At 47.5% G+C, this 19,637-nt stretch overlaps 2 protein-coding genes across 24 annotated transcripts in view; one reads left to right on the forward strand and one right to left on the reverse strand.

Annotated features, from left to right (window-relative positions):
• The window catches only part of LOC146399891 (uncharacterized), a 393,141-nt gene that overhangs the window by 339,847 nt on the left and 33,657 nt on the right, over positions 1–19,637 (forward strand). The gene's annotated exons all lie outside the window — the stretch shown is intronic.
• Positions 1–19,637, reverse strand: part of LOC102164776 (uncharacterized) — a 441,263-nt gene that overhangs the window by 105,781 nt on the left and 315,845 nt on the right. For 15 of the 23 annotated variants that reach the window (XR_014815495.1, XR_014815509.1, XM_084976393.1 and 12 more), the window contains 2 exons: positions 16,753–16,830; positions 2,314–2,451 (listed from right to left, as the gene is read on the reverse strand). The exons of 4 other annotated variants lie outside the window; for them this stretch is intronic. Coding sequence is in view for 16 of the 19 variants with exons in the window: in XM_084976393.1 (XP_084832519.1) it covers positions 2,314–2,451; positions 16,753–16,830 (216 nt within the window). In the remaining 3 variants the exon portion in view is untranslated. Of the gene's footprint in view, positions 1–2,313; positions 2,452–2,560; positions 2,619–16,752; positions 16,831–19,637 lie in introns of those variants that run through there. 4 more of the 23 variants (XM_084976411.1, XM_084976410.1, XM_084976394.1 and 1 more) reach the window with 2 other exon arrangements.

Raw genomic sequence — 19,637 nt, forward strand, 5'->3', positions numbered from 1 at the left:
TCAATCATACTTGTGGTGAAAGGTCGCTACATTTTTTAACAAATTGGTCCTTTGAGCAAGATGAATTTTAATGGATTGGTTTATTAACCTAAAGGTTGAACCAGACTGAGAGTAACTGAATGATTCGTTCATAATTAGTATTATTTATAATTATTTTACTTGGGAAAAAAATATCACCTTAAATGTCAGGATGTTTTTTAATTGCTTCAGATGAGATTCAAAATAATTGACTTTGCAAATGTATTTAAAAAAAAACTCATTTAAAATTATCTGAAGCTGCTGAGAGTCTGTCTGGAAGGGGCAAGATATTGATATTCATTACTAGGAACAGGGCAGAAATTGATTCATGTTTTTTTTTTTTTTAACCACATGAAGTGTGTCCTGTGGTCACTGCTGGACAGAGCGGGGTTGCTGATACGGGGATGTGTAGGTTCCTCTTCCCCACCCAACCTGCTCTCTAAGTAAGTACGCTGTGTGACAGTCAGTGCACGTTTTTGCTTGCATACATATCTGCATGTATTTTGTATTAAAAGGCGGTAAGCAGAGGCTTGAAAAGAGAAAGGACATATACATGTATATGCTTGGTGGTTTGAGGAAAATACAGTCTCTGGCCATATGGTGCATGTGTACAAGTGATTTGGATGGAATACCAACGTGTTGAAGGTGAGTAGGGGTATCACCTAGCATCGCTGTAAGTATTTATCAGTTGATTGGCAGAAAAGAAAAGGAGAGTACATTAACACCTGGGGAAAGAAGGCTTTGAAACAATTACAGTTGTGAAATACAGGTAAATCGCTAAGAAAAAACATTCAGCAGCAGAACAATAATGATACTTTGTAACAATGCAACAACTGCAGAGATACAAACTTTTCCTGTCTTCATATACAGCCTCAGGAGTGCCTCACAGCTTCCTTTGGATGCAGGAGGGAAGGGTAGGAACAACTTCATTTGATAAAAGGTGAGAAGGTTCAGTGAATTTGCCCCTGGATTTGGATTTGCCCCTGATCTACACTGCCTTCCTCACATACCACACTCATCTGGAGCCTGCAGAAAGGGTGAATGTGTCCACAGGTACCAAGGCCAAGTTCGGCAGCCTTCAGAAGTCGCCTGAACCAGCCTGACTCAGAGAGCAGAACCCAAATCTCCCATCTGAGACTTTTCAGGGAGCAAGTAACAAGTGGTCTGAAAAGAACACCCCAGGCAGGGAATATGGCGATGGGATTATAAACACAGCCTCTCAGTCGCTTCTTCCAAGTATATTCAGTCTGATCATGTGCCTGAGACCTGGTGTGACATTGACTAGCACAGTGTCCAGGACACAGACAAATCACTCTTCCAGGGAGCTAAGCAGACACCATCAATCATTATCTGCATGTTTGAGAAGTAGAAAAATGTAGCCAAGGCCGGGAAAAGGAACATTTGAAGGTGACTAAAAGAGAAAGAACACAAAGTTTCCCACTAATCTGCCAAAGACACACACACACACACACACACACACAGGTTCTTCCAAAGCTCAGTAGGCGAATACCCTGCTGAGAGTAGTAAGGGTATATTAACTGATTAATTATTATTAATGCCATCTTTTATTTAGCTAGCAATTATAATCTATTAAGAGCATTTATTCACATTATCTTGCTTATTCAATCCTCAGAAAAAATTCTATAAGGCTCATCAGTAATATATTATTATCTCCCTTTTATAGACAAAGAAAACCAGAGACTCCGAGGTTTCCTTGCTGAAGCTCATCTCACTAAGGGGCAGAAAGAAAACTTGACTGCTGGTCCACTCCCGAGAGCAACAGCCTGAGACGAGAGGAAGGAGGGGGACGTCTGAGACAGTGGTTCACAGTGGAGAGAACCTCAACACCCGCGTGGAAAAGTCAGGAGTAGGTGTGGCTCTATGACACAACCAGAGTGATCTGAGCCACTTGCAGGTGCATCTACCCACTTTGAATTTTCTTGTGCAGCTTGGCATTTGCTCTCAAACTCCCAGCCTCCGAAGTCCCGTGAAGTTTCTGGGGCAGCCGAAATGGAGCTAATTTCAAGCAAGTTTAAATCTGACAGAGTCCTGAAAGCCTCCTCTCCAGCTGGGCTGGCTCCATGGTCAGTCTTTTGCATCATGACCCAAAGTGAGCAAGCACTTTTTCCTTTTTCTCTCCTTGGGGGCTGCTCCCTCACTCGCCCTCAATCCCCCAATCCTGTCTGTACCTCCCGCCCCTGCCTCAATCTCTGCTGTCCGCCCACCTTCCCACCATCAGGGGCTCTGTGCCTCTCTGCCCCCCGGCCTGTCCATCTTCCTCTTCCCAGTACCTACCTGGGCTCTGCAGCCACAGGTGCCTCCTGGCTGCCCCTCAGCTTTCTTGGTTCTCTGATGTCGCCTGCCTCCGTCCAGGGCCTGGGCTCCATGAAAGTCTTCAAGCTCTTTGTTACTTTTCCTCCTTAGTTTACAATGCTAGGTAAATAACAACAAACCAGAAAAAAGGGCATATCAGCTGTGCTCCTCACCCGCGGCCTCCAGAAAAGTCAGCTCTGGCCCCAACATTGCAACAAAGAAATCTCACAGTTGGGTACGGAAAATCAGAGGACAGCAGGAGGAAACTTCAGTGCTTCCAAAATTCTGCTGTCCTCCGGGGGCTCCCCCTGGTGGGTGATGCAGGGCATGGCAAGGCGGTACCCAGCCGCAAGGGCCTCCTGGAGGAGGGTAGAGAAGAGTACACACCCCCCCAGGGGTGCGCCCCGGGGCTATGCAGTCCTGCTCCAGCCACAAACAACAGCCTCTGTGTGAGCTGCAGGCTTGAGGTCCCCCGTAATTAATCAGGGAAACGATTTGGGGAGACAGAGTTCTCGGTGCCCAGGGGTCTCCAAGTCCAGGTGAGCCTGGCGTGACTCATGAGCTTGCACAGTTTATGCTCTGTATGGAAGTGGTAATTGGCAACCGCTGGCCTCTGCTTCACGTCCAAGTCCCTCACTGGCACAAATGTATCATAAAGTCGGACATTCACACAGGGCTGCTCTGGGGAGACAGGCGTGGTCTCCGCCGTCTGTGTACAGGGGGATGGTCTAGTCTCCTGGATTTGTGCCAGTGTGGGCACAGGGCCTTCTGGAGCCCCAGCCACTTCCTCCTCCCCACCTTGACGGAAATGGACCATATGTCCAAATAGTATCTTTCTTTAGAGAAATTCTGTTCATTCATTCTCACCTACCCTGGGAAGCAGGTAGGAAATCAAACATAGCACTCTTTCTGCAAACAGAATCGGAGGCTTATGCAACCAAGAGAGGTGTCCAGTGCCCTAGACACACCATCAGGGCGGGGGCGGGGGGGGCGTTGAGGGCCCAGCTGTCCTGACTTCTTCATTCCCTCTGTGCCTAGGCTGCCCGCTGTCTCAGGAGAGAAGGAGGGACGGGGCTCAGCAACCTTCCTCAGTGCAGGGTGACAAGCAGCACCATGAAGGAATACTGATCCACACAGCGGCCATGAAGACAGCGTGCTGGGCATGACACAGCTAGTGAGACCCAGACCCAGCCTTTAAGAGCGACTGTGTTCTTACGTCAAAAACAGCAGAAACAACTGGTGGGCCTACTGGGATGCTCTTTATCTACCAGAACCCAGGAAGGAAACTACAGAATGACAATAGTGCCCCGCCAGAGTTCATGTCACCACAGGTGTCTGGCACGTTATCTCATTTCACCAGCACACCATATCTGAGATGGAGTTGGGTTAATCCCATCTTATAGATGAAGAAACTGAGGTCAAAGCTGTTAACTGCCTGTAAAACAAGTGGCTGTGATAGGAATCAAACCTCAATCTATTTAAGCCTAGAACTCTTCTCACCATACCACACCACCTCTGACTCTTCTAAGCTGACGTTGGTAGCAGCTCTGTCCTGAACCATGCAGACACAATGAGCTTGGAGTAAAAACATAAAACTCTAATTATTAAAAACCATGGCTTCCTCATTGGCTCTTTCTCCATAAGCAACACTGGTACTACAGGAATGAAAACAAAACACGAACACATCCTGGGCAAAGGAAGCCAAAATGACATGAAGGAGGAGGTAAGTCCACTCATGAGAAGTAGGCACTAAATATTTCTCAGATATATATTTGCCTCTTGGCTGAATATGAAAAAGGCAACCCTCCCTGAAGACACTTAAACTTTGTAATAAGCTAAAGTCAGGTGGAAAACAGCAGCAAGGAGTTGGAGAATGCAGGGAAAGCTGCAAAAGCAAAAAAGATTCCCTTTCAGGCAACTGGATCTCAACGCTCAGTGGCAGGACTGCTGTGAAGGATGGAATAACTGCAAATCCAGGGATACATCTCAGGGAGAAAGTACCAGGTATCCAAAGCTCGTGAGGACACGGTGGGCAGGGGCTGCAGAGCAGGAACGTGAGTCAGGTGGTAAGGAAAGCCCTGTTTCCCTTTGTGCTGGCCAGAGAACCCCATTCCGCTCTGGACCCCACACCAGGTGGAATGGAGTATGCCAAAAATAGAGCAACCAAAGAACAGACGAGATCGGAAGCCTGTTGCGAGGAATTTGGAAATGTGGAAATGTTTAGGCAGGTGAAGATACGACTCTGTACAGGAAATAGATCCTGTCCTCAAATCTCCAAAGGGCTCTCACATAGAAAGTGATGGGATTTGCTCTGGGCTTCAGGGAATATGATGGAACCAGTGGGGAGAGACTCCAAAGGGCAACTCTTTGACTCCCAGAAGAAAAACATTCCCCTGATTTCAGTCCAAAATCAGAAGGATCACTTCCATCCAGGAGAAGGTCAGGAGGGCTCTGCTACTGCAAGTCCTTTGGTCAAAGAATGGGTCCAGGCAGGAGGACCTCTGGACTGAAATAAAACACCTGGGGAATCCCTCTTGCTCTGAGAGCATTAGGGTCTCAGAGCAACCTGAGGCACCAAAGGAGAACGTGGACAAAAGGAACAGAAAATCCTCACAGACAGCGTGTAACTCCTATTGAGGGATCTCATGTTCTAATGCCTTCAATGATCACCTAAACCCAGCGTGCGGACACCTTTTCTTCTTTTTTTCCTTTGAATGAAATTGTTTATTTTTCTGTCTCAGGTAACTCCAATATTTAAGCACCTCTCATTAGTATAGTGGAAAACACAAAAGAAAAGGCAACATTCTAATCACTTTAGGGAGACTCTCAGGTTGTTTTTAAAAAGATGCTTAAGAGTTCCCCTTGTGGCTCCATGGGTTAAGAACCCAACAGTATCCATGAGGATGTGGGTTCAATCCCTGGACTCGCTCAGTGGGTTAAGGATCCGGCATTGCCACAAGCTGCAGTGCAGGTTGCAGGTGTGGTTCAGATCTGATGTTGCCATGGCTGTAGTATAGGCTGAAGCTGCAGCTCTGATCTGACCCCTGGCCTGGGAACTTCCCTATGCTATAGGTGAAGCTGTAAAAAGAAAAAAGAAAAAAAAAAAAAAGCTTCGAAGCCATCGTGTTGAAGATCCGCCCCGCCCCATGTCTGAATTCCCTCCTTATCTCCCGTTTTTGTGCTGGCTCCAAAGCTGATCTCACCGTTGACCATTCTAAGAGGGAATTTAGCAAAAATACACACATGTAAAATGCATCAGCAAGACATGGAAACAAACGAAAAGAGAAATGGTATCTTTACTAAGTACTACATCAGAGTATAAAGACAGAAGCTAAAATTAATAAGATTATAAGAAGTCAGATTATGGTAATTTTTTAAACTACCACATCCAGTGTTAGTGGCCACGACTTACAACACAACGGTACTGGTAAAGAGCATAGGTAAAATTCTTGGGTATGTAGAAGGATAGAGGCAGGAGAAGTTAAAAAGGTGAAAGTTACTAATAAGGAAACAAGAAAGCTCTGAGCTTTGCGGGGTGGTGTGTGGTGTCCGATTTGCCCAATGGAGGCCAGGGCAGAGTTGTTAAAACAAGTGCCAAGCAGGCAAGGGTGGCAGACAAGAGAAATGGAGTATTCAAGAATGGACCTCTGATTGAGCAGAGAGAATAGGGGGGCTTAAGGGGAGGAGGGAAAAGACCCAGAGTTTCCGGATGGAGAAAAAGGAAAAGGGAATTCAGACGGAAGGAGCAGTGAGGAGAGAGCCCTCGGGAGGATCCAAGGCAGCTTGGATGTTTCCAAAAACCTGCCTGGGGTCTCGAGAGATGGTGAGAGGGGATAAGGGTACATGTTGAGGGGAAGGAAGAGATAAAGCCCCGAAAGATCTCCTGAGTGGAAAGACACGGAGAGGAAGCTAAATGTGGCTGAAGACTTAGCTTCTTCCTGGCTACAAAAGATCGTTAATCCATCAGAAAAATTTGAATCTGCCAAGTGTTGATGGACCACCTCCTATGTGCTCAGACATGTAATAAAGAGAAATCAGAGTATCAGTAAAAAAAAAAAAAAAAAAAAAATCCTGCTAAAGAATGTCCCGCAGTGGTCTTAAGGACTATCAGTCAATCAACAACCACTGATTTTGTAACTACCACGGCTGAGGGTCATGGTTAGCACGAGCTATACTGTTGGGATCACCCAGCCCATCCACATGGAGGTCATAAATAGGGAGGGGAGCAGACAGCAGCCAAATGAAAACTGCTACCACGAATAATAGGATGCTGCAGAGAAAGATGACACACAAAAGAGGGTTCCTGGTTTTTACATTTCTCACAGAAAAGAGATGGGAGAAGCCACAGAGAGGCAGGAGGAGTCAGGCCATGGCAAGTTCCTCCCTGGCCTGAGGCCGGCAGAGAGCATCCCTGTCAGCCTTTCAGGGTCCAGAGCCCAGCGAAGGACTTCAAGGGCAGTTGGGAAGGAGCCAGTCTGGGCCAGAAACTGGCTTCAGTTGTCAGGGAAATCCCAAGGCTCACAGCGGAAGGAGGAAGCCTTCTGCCTGAGTTCCTTCCCCTTGAGACACCCCCCTCACCCTGCCTGGTGACCAATTTGGCCCATGTGGCCCACAGCCACGGGCGAAAACCATCTCTAAGGAGCCCCTCTAATCTCGCCAATATTCTGTTTGCTTTGCTTTTCTACTTGGGTTCCAGATGAGCCTGTCCACCCTAAACCCTGGTTTCAGGGAAGCATTTGCATTTTCCCTGGCACAGGTACAGCTTGCTGCATTCTTTCAGGCCAGGCCAATCACAACAGGCCCCAAGAGTGCTGAGCCAAGCAGTTTCTTTGGGGATCTGCTTACATTCCCTCCCTGAAAAGAGCAGGGGGCCGCTCCATGCAGGCTCTGTGCACAAAAAGTGCACGCTCCACTTTTAAGGTGGAGCAGGCACCGGAGGCTTTTACCAAAGTGGGGGATGAAGCACAACCAACTTTTGCTTGGGTTGTTTGATTTGGTTTCATTCCATTTACGAGGATGGACAAGATGGCTTGGAGTCGGCTCCCTTGAAGACGGTCTGAAGAAAGGGCTCGGGAAACTTCTAGTGTAAGGACCCATGGGGTCCCATGTTGACAGAAGAAGTTGTAGGTCTCAATATCCTCATTCCTGAACTTCCACTTGGTTCAGGATTCAATATCTGCAATTACATTCTTATCAGCTGTGGCTTTGGGAAGAGGTGCAGTCAGACTATAGATGGGTTGATTTTTTTTTTTTTTTTTTTAGTAACCATGAAGTGATGTTTGGGCAGACATAACCCACTTCCCTAAGGGCTTCCTCCAAATGATGACTTTTCAGTATGTCTCTCCCCGTTGATTTCCTATCACTCCATCATCAGAATGTATAACGTCCCCAGGTAGCCCCGGCTGAGGCAAAAACATAGACGGGTATCTTAACAGGACCTTGTCGAGCAGCCGCACGGCCAGTCTGGAATTCAAAATTATGCGTGAATCGTTTGCAAAGCATGTGAGCCATGTGCCGATCATTGAGGACTGACTATTCTGAGAGATGCTGGGCTGAGGTTCGCCCGACAGCCTTGCAGTAACAAGAAAAGGCTCATAGAAGCGTGTCCTCAATCCTTGGCATCAAAGCACGGCTAAGGCCACAGCGCTGCAAGTTCATGCTTGGAGTCTGGGTATTCTTCACACGGGGCAAACAAGGTCTCTTGCAGAGGGAAATGTGAACCCCTTCACGCGGGGCAGGATGATCCGCACACACCCAGAGATACCTAGAGCTGTCATCCAGTGCTGAGCTTTCCCACTCGGGTGCAAACCGCAGAGTTCCCCGGGGTCAAACCTGCTATTTTTAACTAAGAAGACAAAGAAATCAGGGCATGGCTCATCGGCAGCTGGGTTAATAAATTCTAGGAACCTAAGCTGGCTTCTATGACTTGATCAAAAAGCCTGGCATTATGAGCAAGAGGGCTGATAGCAACAAGCCTTCTCAGAATGGGCTCATCCAAGGGCCCGCTTCGCCCTTTGATCCAGAAGCTCTCCAGCAGTTTCCAGCCACCGAGGGGACCTGCCAATCAGAGGTAACCCCACCTGCATGCTTTAGAGGAAAATTTACAAACTGAAGTTCACCTGACCTAACGACAGGGATGCTTGGTTTTCCTGGAGCAACTAATGAATGGTGGGCATTGGCATTTCGAACCAAGAAAAGAAAGGACATCTTAGGCCAGAAGTAGCCGCCATGTGGGAAACCAAATCGGGTTGTGAGAAGAGTCCCATTTCCTGCTCATAACTAAGACTACAGCCTGACCCTCCAGAGCTGCTCATCTTCAGGGGATTTCACGGGTCCTTGGCCAGAGACCAACCTGGATCAGAAGAGGAAACCCCCTGGGCCCTGCTTTTACAGAAACAGCTTTAGTCATCGGGCTTTGCTTATTGAAAGAGTATCCTTTCTTGTCCTGGAGCCAAGGTAAAAGAATATGCTGCCAGGTTATCTGAGAGGCCCACAGGGAGATGCCAGTGAGACAAGCCCTATGGTCCCATACTACCTTCTCTCATGGGGACGGCCAAGAAGACGCCATCTTCGCCACACTCCCCAGTGCCTACTGTCTGCAAGAGGTGTGACAGCAATGCACCCAGAACTCAGTAGCCACTTGTTTCCTTTTTCCCTGGGAAGGCCGAGGACATCTGGCATTAGCACCTTGGAATTCTGAGCTGGAAAATGGTGACAAGAAGAGTGAGGGCGGAAGGTCATTTTGAACGCTAAATGTCACCCAGCACTATGGGGTCCTGCAGGATGTTGCCGAGGTGTTTTCTGTTTCTCCTTCTCAGTTCTTTATGGAATTCTCCCGGCTTCTGTGTGCAGAGAGCCCTGCTAACTGACAGGAAGCCGAGTGTGAGATTTCGTCACCATTAAGAGTGGGGACAGAGCAGTGGCAATGGGATCACACGATCCCACTCACCCCAGGTCAAGGCCATCATTACTCATCATGATAGGTTACAGGGGCAAGTTTACCCAGCTCACAGACCACTGTTGCTCCCTCTTTGTTTCTCAGCCAGAAAAGTACAGCAAGTTCAGCTACCCCCACTGGCCACTGGACAAATGCCCAGTTGCTCCCTGGGGAAACCTCACGGCAACCATGTCACAGTGGACTCCGCCCGCCCATGTCTTCACAGCTGCTTCACTGTCCATTCTTTCTCCACTGCATTTCTTGAATAAGCCCTTTTCTTTGATCCATGCTGCTGCATCATCTTTGGAGAAGTTCTCATCTTTTCTCTGCCAGACTTTGGTTCTGTCTTCCTGCTTAATTTCCCGATACCAGCATCTACCCACTGTGTTCCATTTTACACGTGGCTCTCAGCTGAGTCTTCCTGATGCGTGCCTCTCGGATCACGTCTCTTCTGTCCACAAGCTCTTGGTGATACTTTGGGGCCCACTGCTCACAGCCCAACACAGCGATCCTGCATGGCTTACCCACCAAAGTCCAAAGAACTCCCAAAGATGAAACTGTCCAGTGAACCTGTGAAACTGTCACACGCTACCTTATGAACAAAGAAATGAGACCCACGACGTTGCTCAAACTCCAGCAGCCCAGGTACCAGTGGTGAATTTCACGTGTCCTGTCCAAACGGGTTTCTCTACGCAGCCTCCTTGTCACAATCCAAAAGTCCTTTCCCGTGTCTAACCTGAGTGATCCCTTGAGCTCTTGAATTCCACGATCTTTAACTCTTCCTGGTTTGAAGAGTGAGTTCCCCTCTCAGAAATGAGACTAGCAAAGTAAAAAAGAAACCAGCGACTCCTAAGACAAAGACCAAAGAAGGCCCACAGCTTTAGCGGAGAAGGGCCAGAACAGAGAGGCAGGTTAATGGGTGTTTGTGACTCCAGTATGCTCAGTGCCCCACATCTCAGGACCTTAACCGCCCACAGACAAGTCTCTTGATTTTGATGGGGAATCTCTCTGCGGCTCTTATGCTTCAGTTGCTCAAAACACAAGTGTTTATTATGCATCCGCACAATTAGACCATCATGATAAGCCCTGATGATAGCGGTGGTGTAAGGCACTGCTGGAGTAAAGACCCTTGGGGCATCAGCACAATGCATAGAGACTGTGGAAAGCAACTTGGAGAATAAAACGTGGAAAATGTACCCATCTTTCCAGCCCTGCCACTTCCTCCCACTTCTGGGGCGGAGTGCAACAGTGCTGAAAAGTGGACATTCACTCTTCACGGGGGAAGAGGGTGGAACACACCCTATCACACACAACTCTGAGGGTCCCAATTCTCCAGAGTTGCTTGTCATGTGTAAAAAATGAACACAGAGGATCTTACTGCTTTGTGAGGCCTGTGACAGTCATCCCCTTTCTCTAGAAATAACATGGGCTATAATGATAACAGCCTAGAAAGGTGAAGAACTAGCTTTTCTTTAAAAAAAAAAAAAAAAAAAAGAGAAAAGGAAGAAAATAAACAGGCAAAAACAGACTCTGAAGGACAACTTATTTTGTCTGATTATTGGCACACCACAATGCAGTTAGGAGGTTCTTCTTAAGATCTAACCTGCATTTCTATTGCTGTTTTTGTTTGACCATAGATTGCTCGAGCCTCTTTGCCAACAGAGAAATACTCATAGCCCTTCCCAGCTGGCCATTTGATTCAGTTGTAACAGAGCTGTTCCAAAATCCATGGTAAAGGAGTTCCCGTTGTGGTGCAGTGGAAACAAATCCGACTAGGAACCATCAGGTTGCGAGTTCCATCCCTGGCTTCACTTATTGGGTTAAGGATCCGGTGTTGCTGCAAGCTGTAGTGTGTAGGCCACAGTTATGGCTCTGATCTGGCACTGCTGTGGCTGTGGCATACTTCAGCAGCTGTAGCTCAGATAAGACCCCTAGCCTGGGAATCTGCATATGCCACAGGTGCAGTCCTAAAAAGAAAAAATAAAGTGAAATCCATGGTAAAATGTCTGTCCCTGAAAAGGGCCATTGAGCTTTGCTGCATAAGAGAGCTATGGACCATACCTCTTAAGCTAGATATCCTGGCCATACATGTGTGAATGCAGATGATCTCATGACCACTGCTTCTTTTCTACTTTAAAAAAAAAAAAAAGACTTGTGCCTGCACTTCAACCTGACAGAAGAGAGCTGAAGTGTCAGCCAGACACCCAGAACTAACCTTTGTCCCCTCATTAGGGCAGGACGCTAGGCCAGAGCTGGGTGGGAGCCAGAGCCCAGCCCTGTGCTTTAGCCTGAGGCCATTATCCCCATCTTGAAGGCAAGAAGGCGGAGGCAAGAGCAGAGCCCCATCCAGCAGGTGCTGGGAATTAGCAGGGTAAGTGGCTTAACATTCCCAACCTTGGTTTGTTTCCTCACTTGAAAAAGGGGGATAAGAGATGACATATCTCACAGGATTGCTGAGAAGATTCCATTCAACAGGATAAAGTGGGTAATGCAAGGCCTGGCACCTAAAGAGTGACCATTTCACTGCACCTCTTGTGCAATGACATTGGTAGAGCCACCTCTGGGGGCAAAGGAGCAAAGAGAGAGTGTGGGAAGGAGAGCTCCGGAAGCGACCCAGGCCCCGTCAGCCCCGTGGCCCTGCACTTAACTCCACTGTGCAGGGGGGCAGAACGTTCATGCAGGTCCGGCTCTCTCTCAGATATGGAAGGATCGGCAGCACAATAAAGACCTGCCTCCCACGAGATGGGCCCTGCGCCGAGCTGCCTGGATCCAGGGGAGACATCGCTGTCCAGCATTTCCATCAGGGCTCCCCCGAGCCAGTCCCTGGGGCACACACAAAGCCCCATTCAGGACGGCTGGAGCTTTGAGAGCAGGCAGAGGAGCTGGGGGCCCGGGAAGGGGGTGGAGGAGCAGCACAGAGCCTGGCACCAACCCGCCGCCGGCCCGCCTCGGGCGAGTGGGCGTGGAGGGCGCAGGTCCGCGGCCGTCCATGCAGCACCCTTTGTCCTTCCGCAGATTCCTTTCTCTGGTGGTCCAGGGCCCGGCGGCACCAGCTGCCACGGCTGGACCTGCGTGACCTCCCCGGAGGAGGCTGGGCACCCCCCACCCCCACCCCCCCTGATGCCAGCCCCAGAAGCAGGGTATCCAGTGGAAACAGATCATTGCTAACTGGCTTGCCATTTCAAAAGCACTTCTGGGAAAACCGCCTCTGAGAGGTTCCCACCCTGGGTATGTACTTGCTGTGGCACTGAAAAGAAGTCAAATTAACCCACGGTTACCACCCTTTATTCCTCAGGACCTAGGAAGCTGCTCCGTGTTCTTCAGCCTTGGCTTTCCCACCTGTACAATGGAGCCTGGTAAAACAATCTGCCGGAATTCAAAGAGCAGCTGTTGTGAGCGTTTCCAGGTAGCAGTTCATTCTCCCTGAGCAGGCAGGCAGGCAGGCCGGCCCCAGCCTTCCTCGCTGGGGCCTCCTGGATGGTACAGAGAATGCCCGGTCTAGAGTCCCCACGGACAGCCCCCAAATATGTCAAGTTTGATGCATCGAGGCCATGCTCGCTCTGCAGTGTGCTGAATTTTGGAGCAGGCTGCTCACGGGCCCATGACCCTTGGATGCAGAAGAAAATAAGTCCCCTCCTTTACCTTTTTCCTCCTCAAATGATGAAATGCTATCCCGATGACGTGTCAGATCAAACATGGAACAGAAAATGAGAAAATGGAGCCCCTTTTTGCCACCAAGATTGTAACACACGTCCTGCAGGACAATATTTTTCAGATGACTCAACTCAAAAGGGCTGAATGAAATTTCTATGGTCTGAAAGGGTTTCTACATCAATTAGTCTAGCTGTTCACTTTTCCTGACCTGCAGTGACTCCATTTTATTCACTGAGACATTTCTCACCTCAGTCCATGTACCATCTCCTCCAGGAAGCCCTCTCTGACTACACAGCTGGAGTCTGTGCCTCTTCATCATGTTCCCACAATGCCCCAGGCACGTCTCTCTCTTAGCGCTTGGGACATGACATTGAAGTTTGTTCAATGTCATTTGTCTCAAGTCTTCTTTGTGGTCAGGCACGTACTTTATCAGTCTTTTAAACTCCAGCTTCTAGTGCGGGGTTGGTGCAATGGAGGAGGAGAGTAAAGATTTGCTGAACTAAATGGATGTGTACCTATCATTGGAGAAGTTGCTGGCATAAACCCCCATGTGTCATTTATAAGAGTCTCCTGTAACCTTTGCACTCAGGAAGTTCTAACTCGTATCTGATCCCACATGCAGACATTATTTCTTTCAACCTCATGCAATAACAACTGGTAACTGTCTTCATTCTTATCAGAGCACCCTCAGAAATCACTGATGGGAGTTCCTACTGTGGCACAGCAGAAACGAATCCGACTAGTATCCATGAGGATACGGGTTTGATCCCTGGCCTCACTCAGTGGGTTGGGGATCTGGCATTACAGTAAGCTGTGGTGTAGGTCCCTCGGATCCTGTGTTGCTGTGGCGTAGGTTGGCGGCTGTACCTCTGATTCGACCCCTAGGCCTGGGAACACTCATATATCACAAGTACAGCCTTAAAAAAAAAAAAAATCACTGCTATCACTCATTTCTTTCTACCAAGTCAGCCTTCATTTTTTCAGGCTTAAATCAGGTATGAACTATCAGAACCCCAAATCTGACCATTTTAATTTTTAACAGATGACTAGAAAAGGACTTTCAAGAAGGATTTTGGCCAGAGAGAATGTATGCATTCAATAAGCTGCCGTGCAGCACCTACTCCGTGCCAGACTGTGCTGACAGAGAATAAACAGATGCCAAAATCCCAGGCCATCCAGAGATCTCTAACCTAGAATAGGGAATAAACAGGGGTACTTCATCTAACTAAGAAAAAGCAGCATTTTCCTTTATTTGCGGTGCCTCCATCAGAAGAATCACTCCATTTGGGGAGAATGTAAAAAAGTCCAGAGTGCTAAAAAGCACAACACATTTTACACTTCCTGAGTAGCTTGGGAGAAAACTAGTGGCCCAATCAGGGAACATGTTGGGAACACGTGGGAGAGCCCATGGAAGGATCAGTGCCCTGGGTATGTTGACATTGTGACAGAAGTCCATCTGCGTTTTTGTTGCTGGGCAGAGGCTGGCCTCCACTGACCACATATGCAGAAAGCTGGCAGGAGCCCCTGGTCACCAGCCCCCAAACTGGCAGCCTCCCCTCTCTGGCCAAGGAGCTCAGGGTCTGCGTGACTTGAGGCAATGTCATCTGGGGACACTTGGGATTCTGATCGGGTGAGCCAGTGGAGGCAGCGCAGATAAGACCGGGGCAGAAATCTGGCAGCCTAAATGACATCTGCTTCGTCTGAGGTTTTGGCTCTGGCTCCTCCTGGGAGCCTGGGGCTGGAGCCTGGGAAGGGTGCATTTGGAGCTGGTTACAGCAGGTGGCGCAGGAGAGCAGAAGCCAACCCTCTGTGGGGCCCAAGGAAAATGAAGGATTGATTCCGCCTCAGAGAGAGGCACTAGGGCCAAGAAAGGCAAAGGGGACCGACTGGTCTCTCCACATGGTGCCCAACATGGCATATTGCCCAGGTGACACACACAGCCAGATATGGACATGTCTCTGCTAAAGAAAAACCAAGATAGGTCCTCATAGGTCTGAGTAAAATCCTTGAATGGTCAGTACTTGCAGGAAGCATGATGCAAAGAAAAAGAAAAACAACATCTAGTATTCACTTAAAGGGCAAGATAAACACTCCTAGAGCTCAAAGACTCTGACCTATGGACGGCTGACGGGTAAAGTGTAAGTCCCCAAATAAACCTCCACCTCCACCACCACCACCGCCACCACCACCAAAACAAAACAAGAACAAAACCCCACTTAATCTTGTCAGTGGAGCTCTGGAAAGCAACATTTTTAAACAAGACACACAAAAAAGAAATTTATCTCCACTGAAAGCTGCCAGATGAAGCCACCTTCTTGATGTTCTTATCTCGGGGTAAGCTTGCCTCCAAAACACATACCCTCCCACATACACCCCAGGCTCCTCAGTTTCTCTGCCGCAAAGGGCAGAAAGCATGGTTCTACTTATTTATTTTATGCAGTGGCATAACTTGAAGAACTTTAATCAGGAAATTCTAAGCAGGGGATAAAAGTGTCACACAGAGGCTATAGGACAATCTCTCTCCTCTGAGAGATAACATTCAAAAGCAGTGAACTGCTGAGACTCGCCATAGAGAGTTTACCTCCTCTACTGAAGCAGTGTGGGCTGGCTCAGGGATAAGACTTAGGGAATGCAAGGAATTTTACTTATTTTTCCATTTGGTTTACTTTCGTTACTTCTCTTGTGGGGAAGCAATCCGAGATGCTTAAGGGCTGATGTTTTATAAATCAATTCTCTGTGTTTACTTACGTGCATATACATATATGCAAAATTGTGCACTGCTTGAAAAGCAAAACATTTGACATATTTGTTCTCCACCTTCTGCAAAAAGCAGGGTCTGCTCAACTAGTAAATGAGTCTGGGGTCTGTCCTACAATCTACTGCCTGCAATGGAATAGGGTTCACACCACAGATGTCTCAACAGCAGAAAGTCTCAGAGTATATATACTCCAGAAGGAGGAGGCAGATAGCGTTGTTTCACCCTCTGTGCCTTAGGACTTGCTCTGTTTAGCCTGGAATGTCCTTCCTCAACTCCAGTCTTCTTCATTTTGTGGGCCATCTTCTGTCTTTTTCAAGAATACTCATCACATCTGAAGCCCTCACCCCCCGACCAGCCTCTTACCCCCATGTGTCCTTAGAAATCCTGTGCAAATCTCATTCCAAGCACAGGACACAGAATGATGCTGTTGTCACCACCCGCTGCTATAAAATTCATGCTATGTTATAGACTACTTTTTTTTTCCTGCTTCTTTATGTCTTCCCAGATCCTTCTCTCCCCAGCTCCTCCTAAGTAGGGTTGCCAGATAAAAAGAGAATGTCCATGTGAATTTGAATTTCAGATAAAGAATTTTTAGTACATGTGTATCCCCAACATTGCCTGTGTTGTTGTATTTTTATGTGCTAAATGTGGCAGCCTCACTCCTGAGACCCCTAAGTTCATGCCTATTCCTTCCTCCCTGTCCCCATGCAGGGGAGGAATGGGGGGGGAGCATCCAAAGCTGCAGGTGCACTTCCTCAGCCCTGACCTCTCCCCTAGTCCCCCAGAAGTAACGGGTGCTCCTGGCACACACCTCCAGAAGAGTAATATAAGGTCTGTTTCAGATGTTTTGTGTTTTTTCCTCCTGCATTGAGCCTATTTATTCAACAGAGATGACGTTTAAATATTTCATCCAATATGAAAACATTTGCTCAGTTATTTTTAAATAGGAGGGTTATCATTGGCTTTTCATTTAAATGTGGTTTCATGACTTGGATGAATTCAATGACACTGGAATCTTGTTAAGTCCATACTGAATTTCAAAGTGTGGCTGGCTGGACATAGTGACATTTACCTTTTCAGTTCCTGCTGGCTCTTTCAACCCACTCTGTCCTGGAAGAAGCAAGGGAGATGCAGCTGGCAAGGTATGAACCTGCAGAAACACATCCATTCCCATCAGACAGTGTCTGTCATTGCAAAAGATCTCTAAGTTTCACGTGCGCTCGTTGCTTCACTATTTTAGCAAATGGAACTTTAAAAGCGAAAACAGCAACACCTTGGATTTCCCTAACACACCCCACACCAAGATTAACATTCTTTCCACTTGCACCCAATCTCCCAGGGTGAAAAACTGCAACAAGAATTTATGGGAATGTTGCCCTACCTTTTTCACGTCATTACACACAGGAAGTTGTAACAATTGCATAACTGGGATACAGTGGAAAGAATGTGGGCGAGTCTATTCGAGACTTAGTAAGAAAATTAAATTTTATTACTTATTTTTAAAGTTAGAAAATATTATGGATGATATTCAATATGGACTTTGTGTAAACTTTCCCAGCAAAATAAATCATTTTCCATTTAGAAACATCTAATGGAAGGTCTGCTTTAAAAATGTAATGATTAAAATCACATGTGCCTCCTATATTTTTAGAAAAAATATAAACTATAAGAGCAAATGAAATTCGAAAAAAATCCAACATTTTATAGGGCAGGTCAAACCAAAGAACATCATGGATAGTAAACAAATCATAACTAAAAAATAATAAAACTAGTACCAGGACATTTTAACAGGAATATCAGGGGGAACTAAACTGTACGTACATATCTTCTCAGGTCATTCTTGTTGGGGTGGGGGGGCAGTATTCATAGAGATTCAAATACCTAAACAGTTATTACAGAAGTCAGGAAGTTTACAGATGAAGCTATACAATGAATGTTCAAATAGAATTAAAAATTTCTAAATAGTTATCAAAACTGCTTTTACATAGTTTACCACTATAAGAAACCTCCAACCATCTGTATCTCAGGTAAACACCTTTAAGCCCTCCCAGTCCCCACCCCGACCCCCAAGCCCACCACAGCGCCCCTGGGAAGTCTGCTGTAGAGAATGAGATCCCAGCTTGTTTCTCTTCTGGTCCCTTTCTAGCCCATTGTTGGTGCTACAAGCCTAGTCAAGATAAACAGGTGCTGAAGAAGAGAAATGCGTTTGTCTTTTAGCCAAGGCAAAATCTTCCCCAAATATTAAGGCTTAGGGAACACTGAGCTAAGTCACACATGGAAGGCTCAGCCCTGGGGAGGGGAAAGGGCCCATGAACCATCCCGTTCAATCATAGATCCGGAGCAACTGGGAAATGCAAGCACTGGCAGAACCACCACCGGCACAAGTAAACGCCAGTCCTCTTTAGGAGTAGCTTACTGTGTGCAGAGTGAGACCTGCGCAGGGAAAAATGCAAGGGAATCTGTGGTTCACCGGCGTCTTGTCCATGATGAGGCTCGATGATTCTTAAGATTCAGGGATTCTTTCCCGCCCATCCTCAATTTATGCTATAACCAGACACATGATTTCATGGAGCACCTGGCTGTCTTTCTCTTTTCTCTGAAAACCTGCCTCAGTGTGACTGCTGAGAGTGCTTTTCTCCTCTTGAAAAGTAGGCTGCCTTTCCCTTCTCACTCTCAGGCAGCCCAGATGGTTTCAGAGCTTGGGGAGAAGCACACAGCACCACCCATCACCACTGGGTGACTGTATCCCTACACGCCTGGCATGTAAAACCCAGGTGCCTGGAGAGCAGGCTTGAAAATGAAGAGTTTTTAGGACAAAAGGGTTTTCTCTACTCATCCCACTTCCCAGGGCTCAGCAGGGCTCCGCTGAGCAGACGATTCTGAAATTGTCAGCCAGGCCCGTGCCTCTCAGGGGCCTGTCTCCTCAAGCGCCATTCCTGGAAGGATCACAGCTTTGAGCCATGTGGCTTTCATGATTCTGTCGTGGATGGCACATCCATCAGGGAGTCCCAGCTGAGCCCCCAGCAAAGCAGAGTTAACTAATGTGCATAAATTAGCACCAAACGTCTACTCCTTGGAGAAGTGCCAAAACCCTCTCTCCTACCCCAGAGAGCTGACCAGCCCATGTCCCGTCAGCCTCTCTCCCCAACAGTGACACCAACACCTCCCCTCCTCTCACGTTTCATTTTTCAGTTTGTCAAATGACTTCAAATGCATTTCTGCACTTGACCGTTGATATCTGGACGGTGGGTGATGGAGCTTTTATTTCCATTATATGAGAGAAACAAAACTCAGAGGGGTCACCAGACAAGCCCAAGTCACACAGGGAAAACCTGAAGGGCTGGCTGTCACACCAAGGGCTTTCCAGGACATAGTTCACAGTCAGTGGGAGACAAGGAGAGAAATGTTTGAGAAACTAACATGGAAGTTGAAGGAGCTGCCGTGCCCGTTCCCTGTTCTCTCAACCCCCAACCCACGATTCACTGGAAAGCTCTGATAAAGGTCCCATGTCTAAGTCACCTCTGGCGCACAGCTGATTCTGAGAAAAACTGCACAGATACAGGCATGCACGTACACACGAGTGTGTACACACACACACACTTTATTATCAGTCTCGCGTTAAAAACTATTTACTACATTTCACACTGTTCTCCCAGCAGTAAGTGCCTGGAAAGTAACGGAAGCTCAATTATCTACTGGGTGAATGAATAAACGAATGCTTCTCTCATCCCTTTTCACATCTCAGAATGGCCTTTCTTTTTCCACAAGTCCCATCCCCTGGCTGCCCCACCAACCACAGCAAAGCACTGGAATAGCCGGTGTCAGAGCATACCATAGGGAACTCTGGACCGGCCAAAAATAAAATGAGAGCGCCTGCTCTGCTGAAGCACAATTTACAAACTCTAGCATCAAAGGTGACTGGGGTAACCGACTGTTTCCATCCTCTGGGACAGATAA

Source organism: Sus scrofa, chromosome 9 (assembly GCF_054392235.1).
Source record: "Sus scrofa isolate SSC_HxYL_T2T_F1_AM1 chromosome 9, Sscrofa_HxYL_maternal_Yorkshire_Landrace_v2.0, whole genome shotgun sequence".
In the NCBI taxonomy this organism is placed as follows: domain Eukaryota; kingdom Metazoa; phylum Chordata; class Mammalia; order Artiodactyla; family Suidae; genus Sus; species Sus scrofa.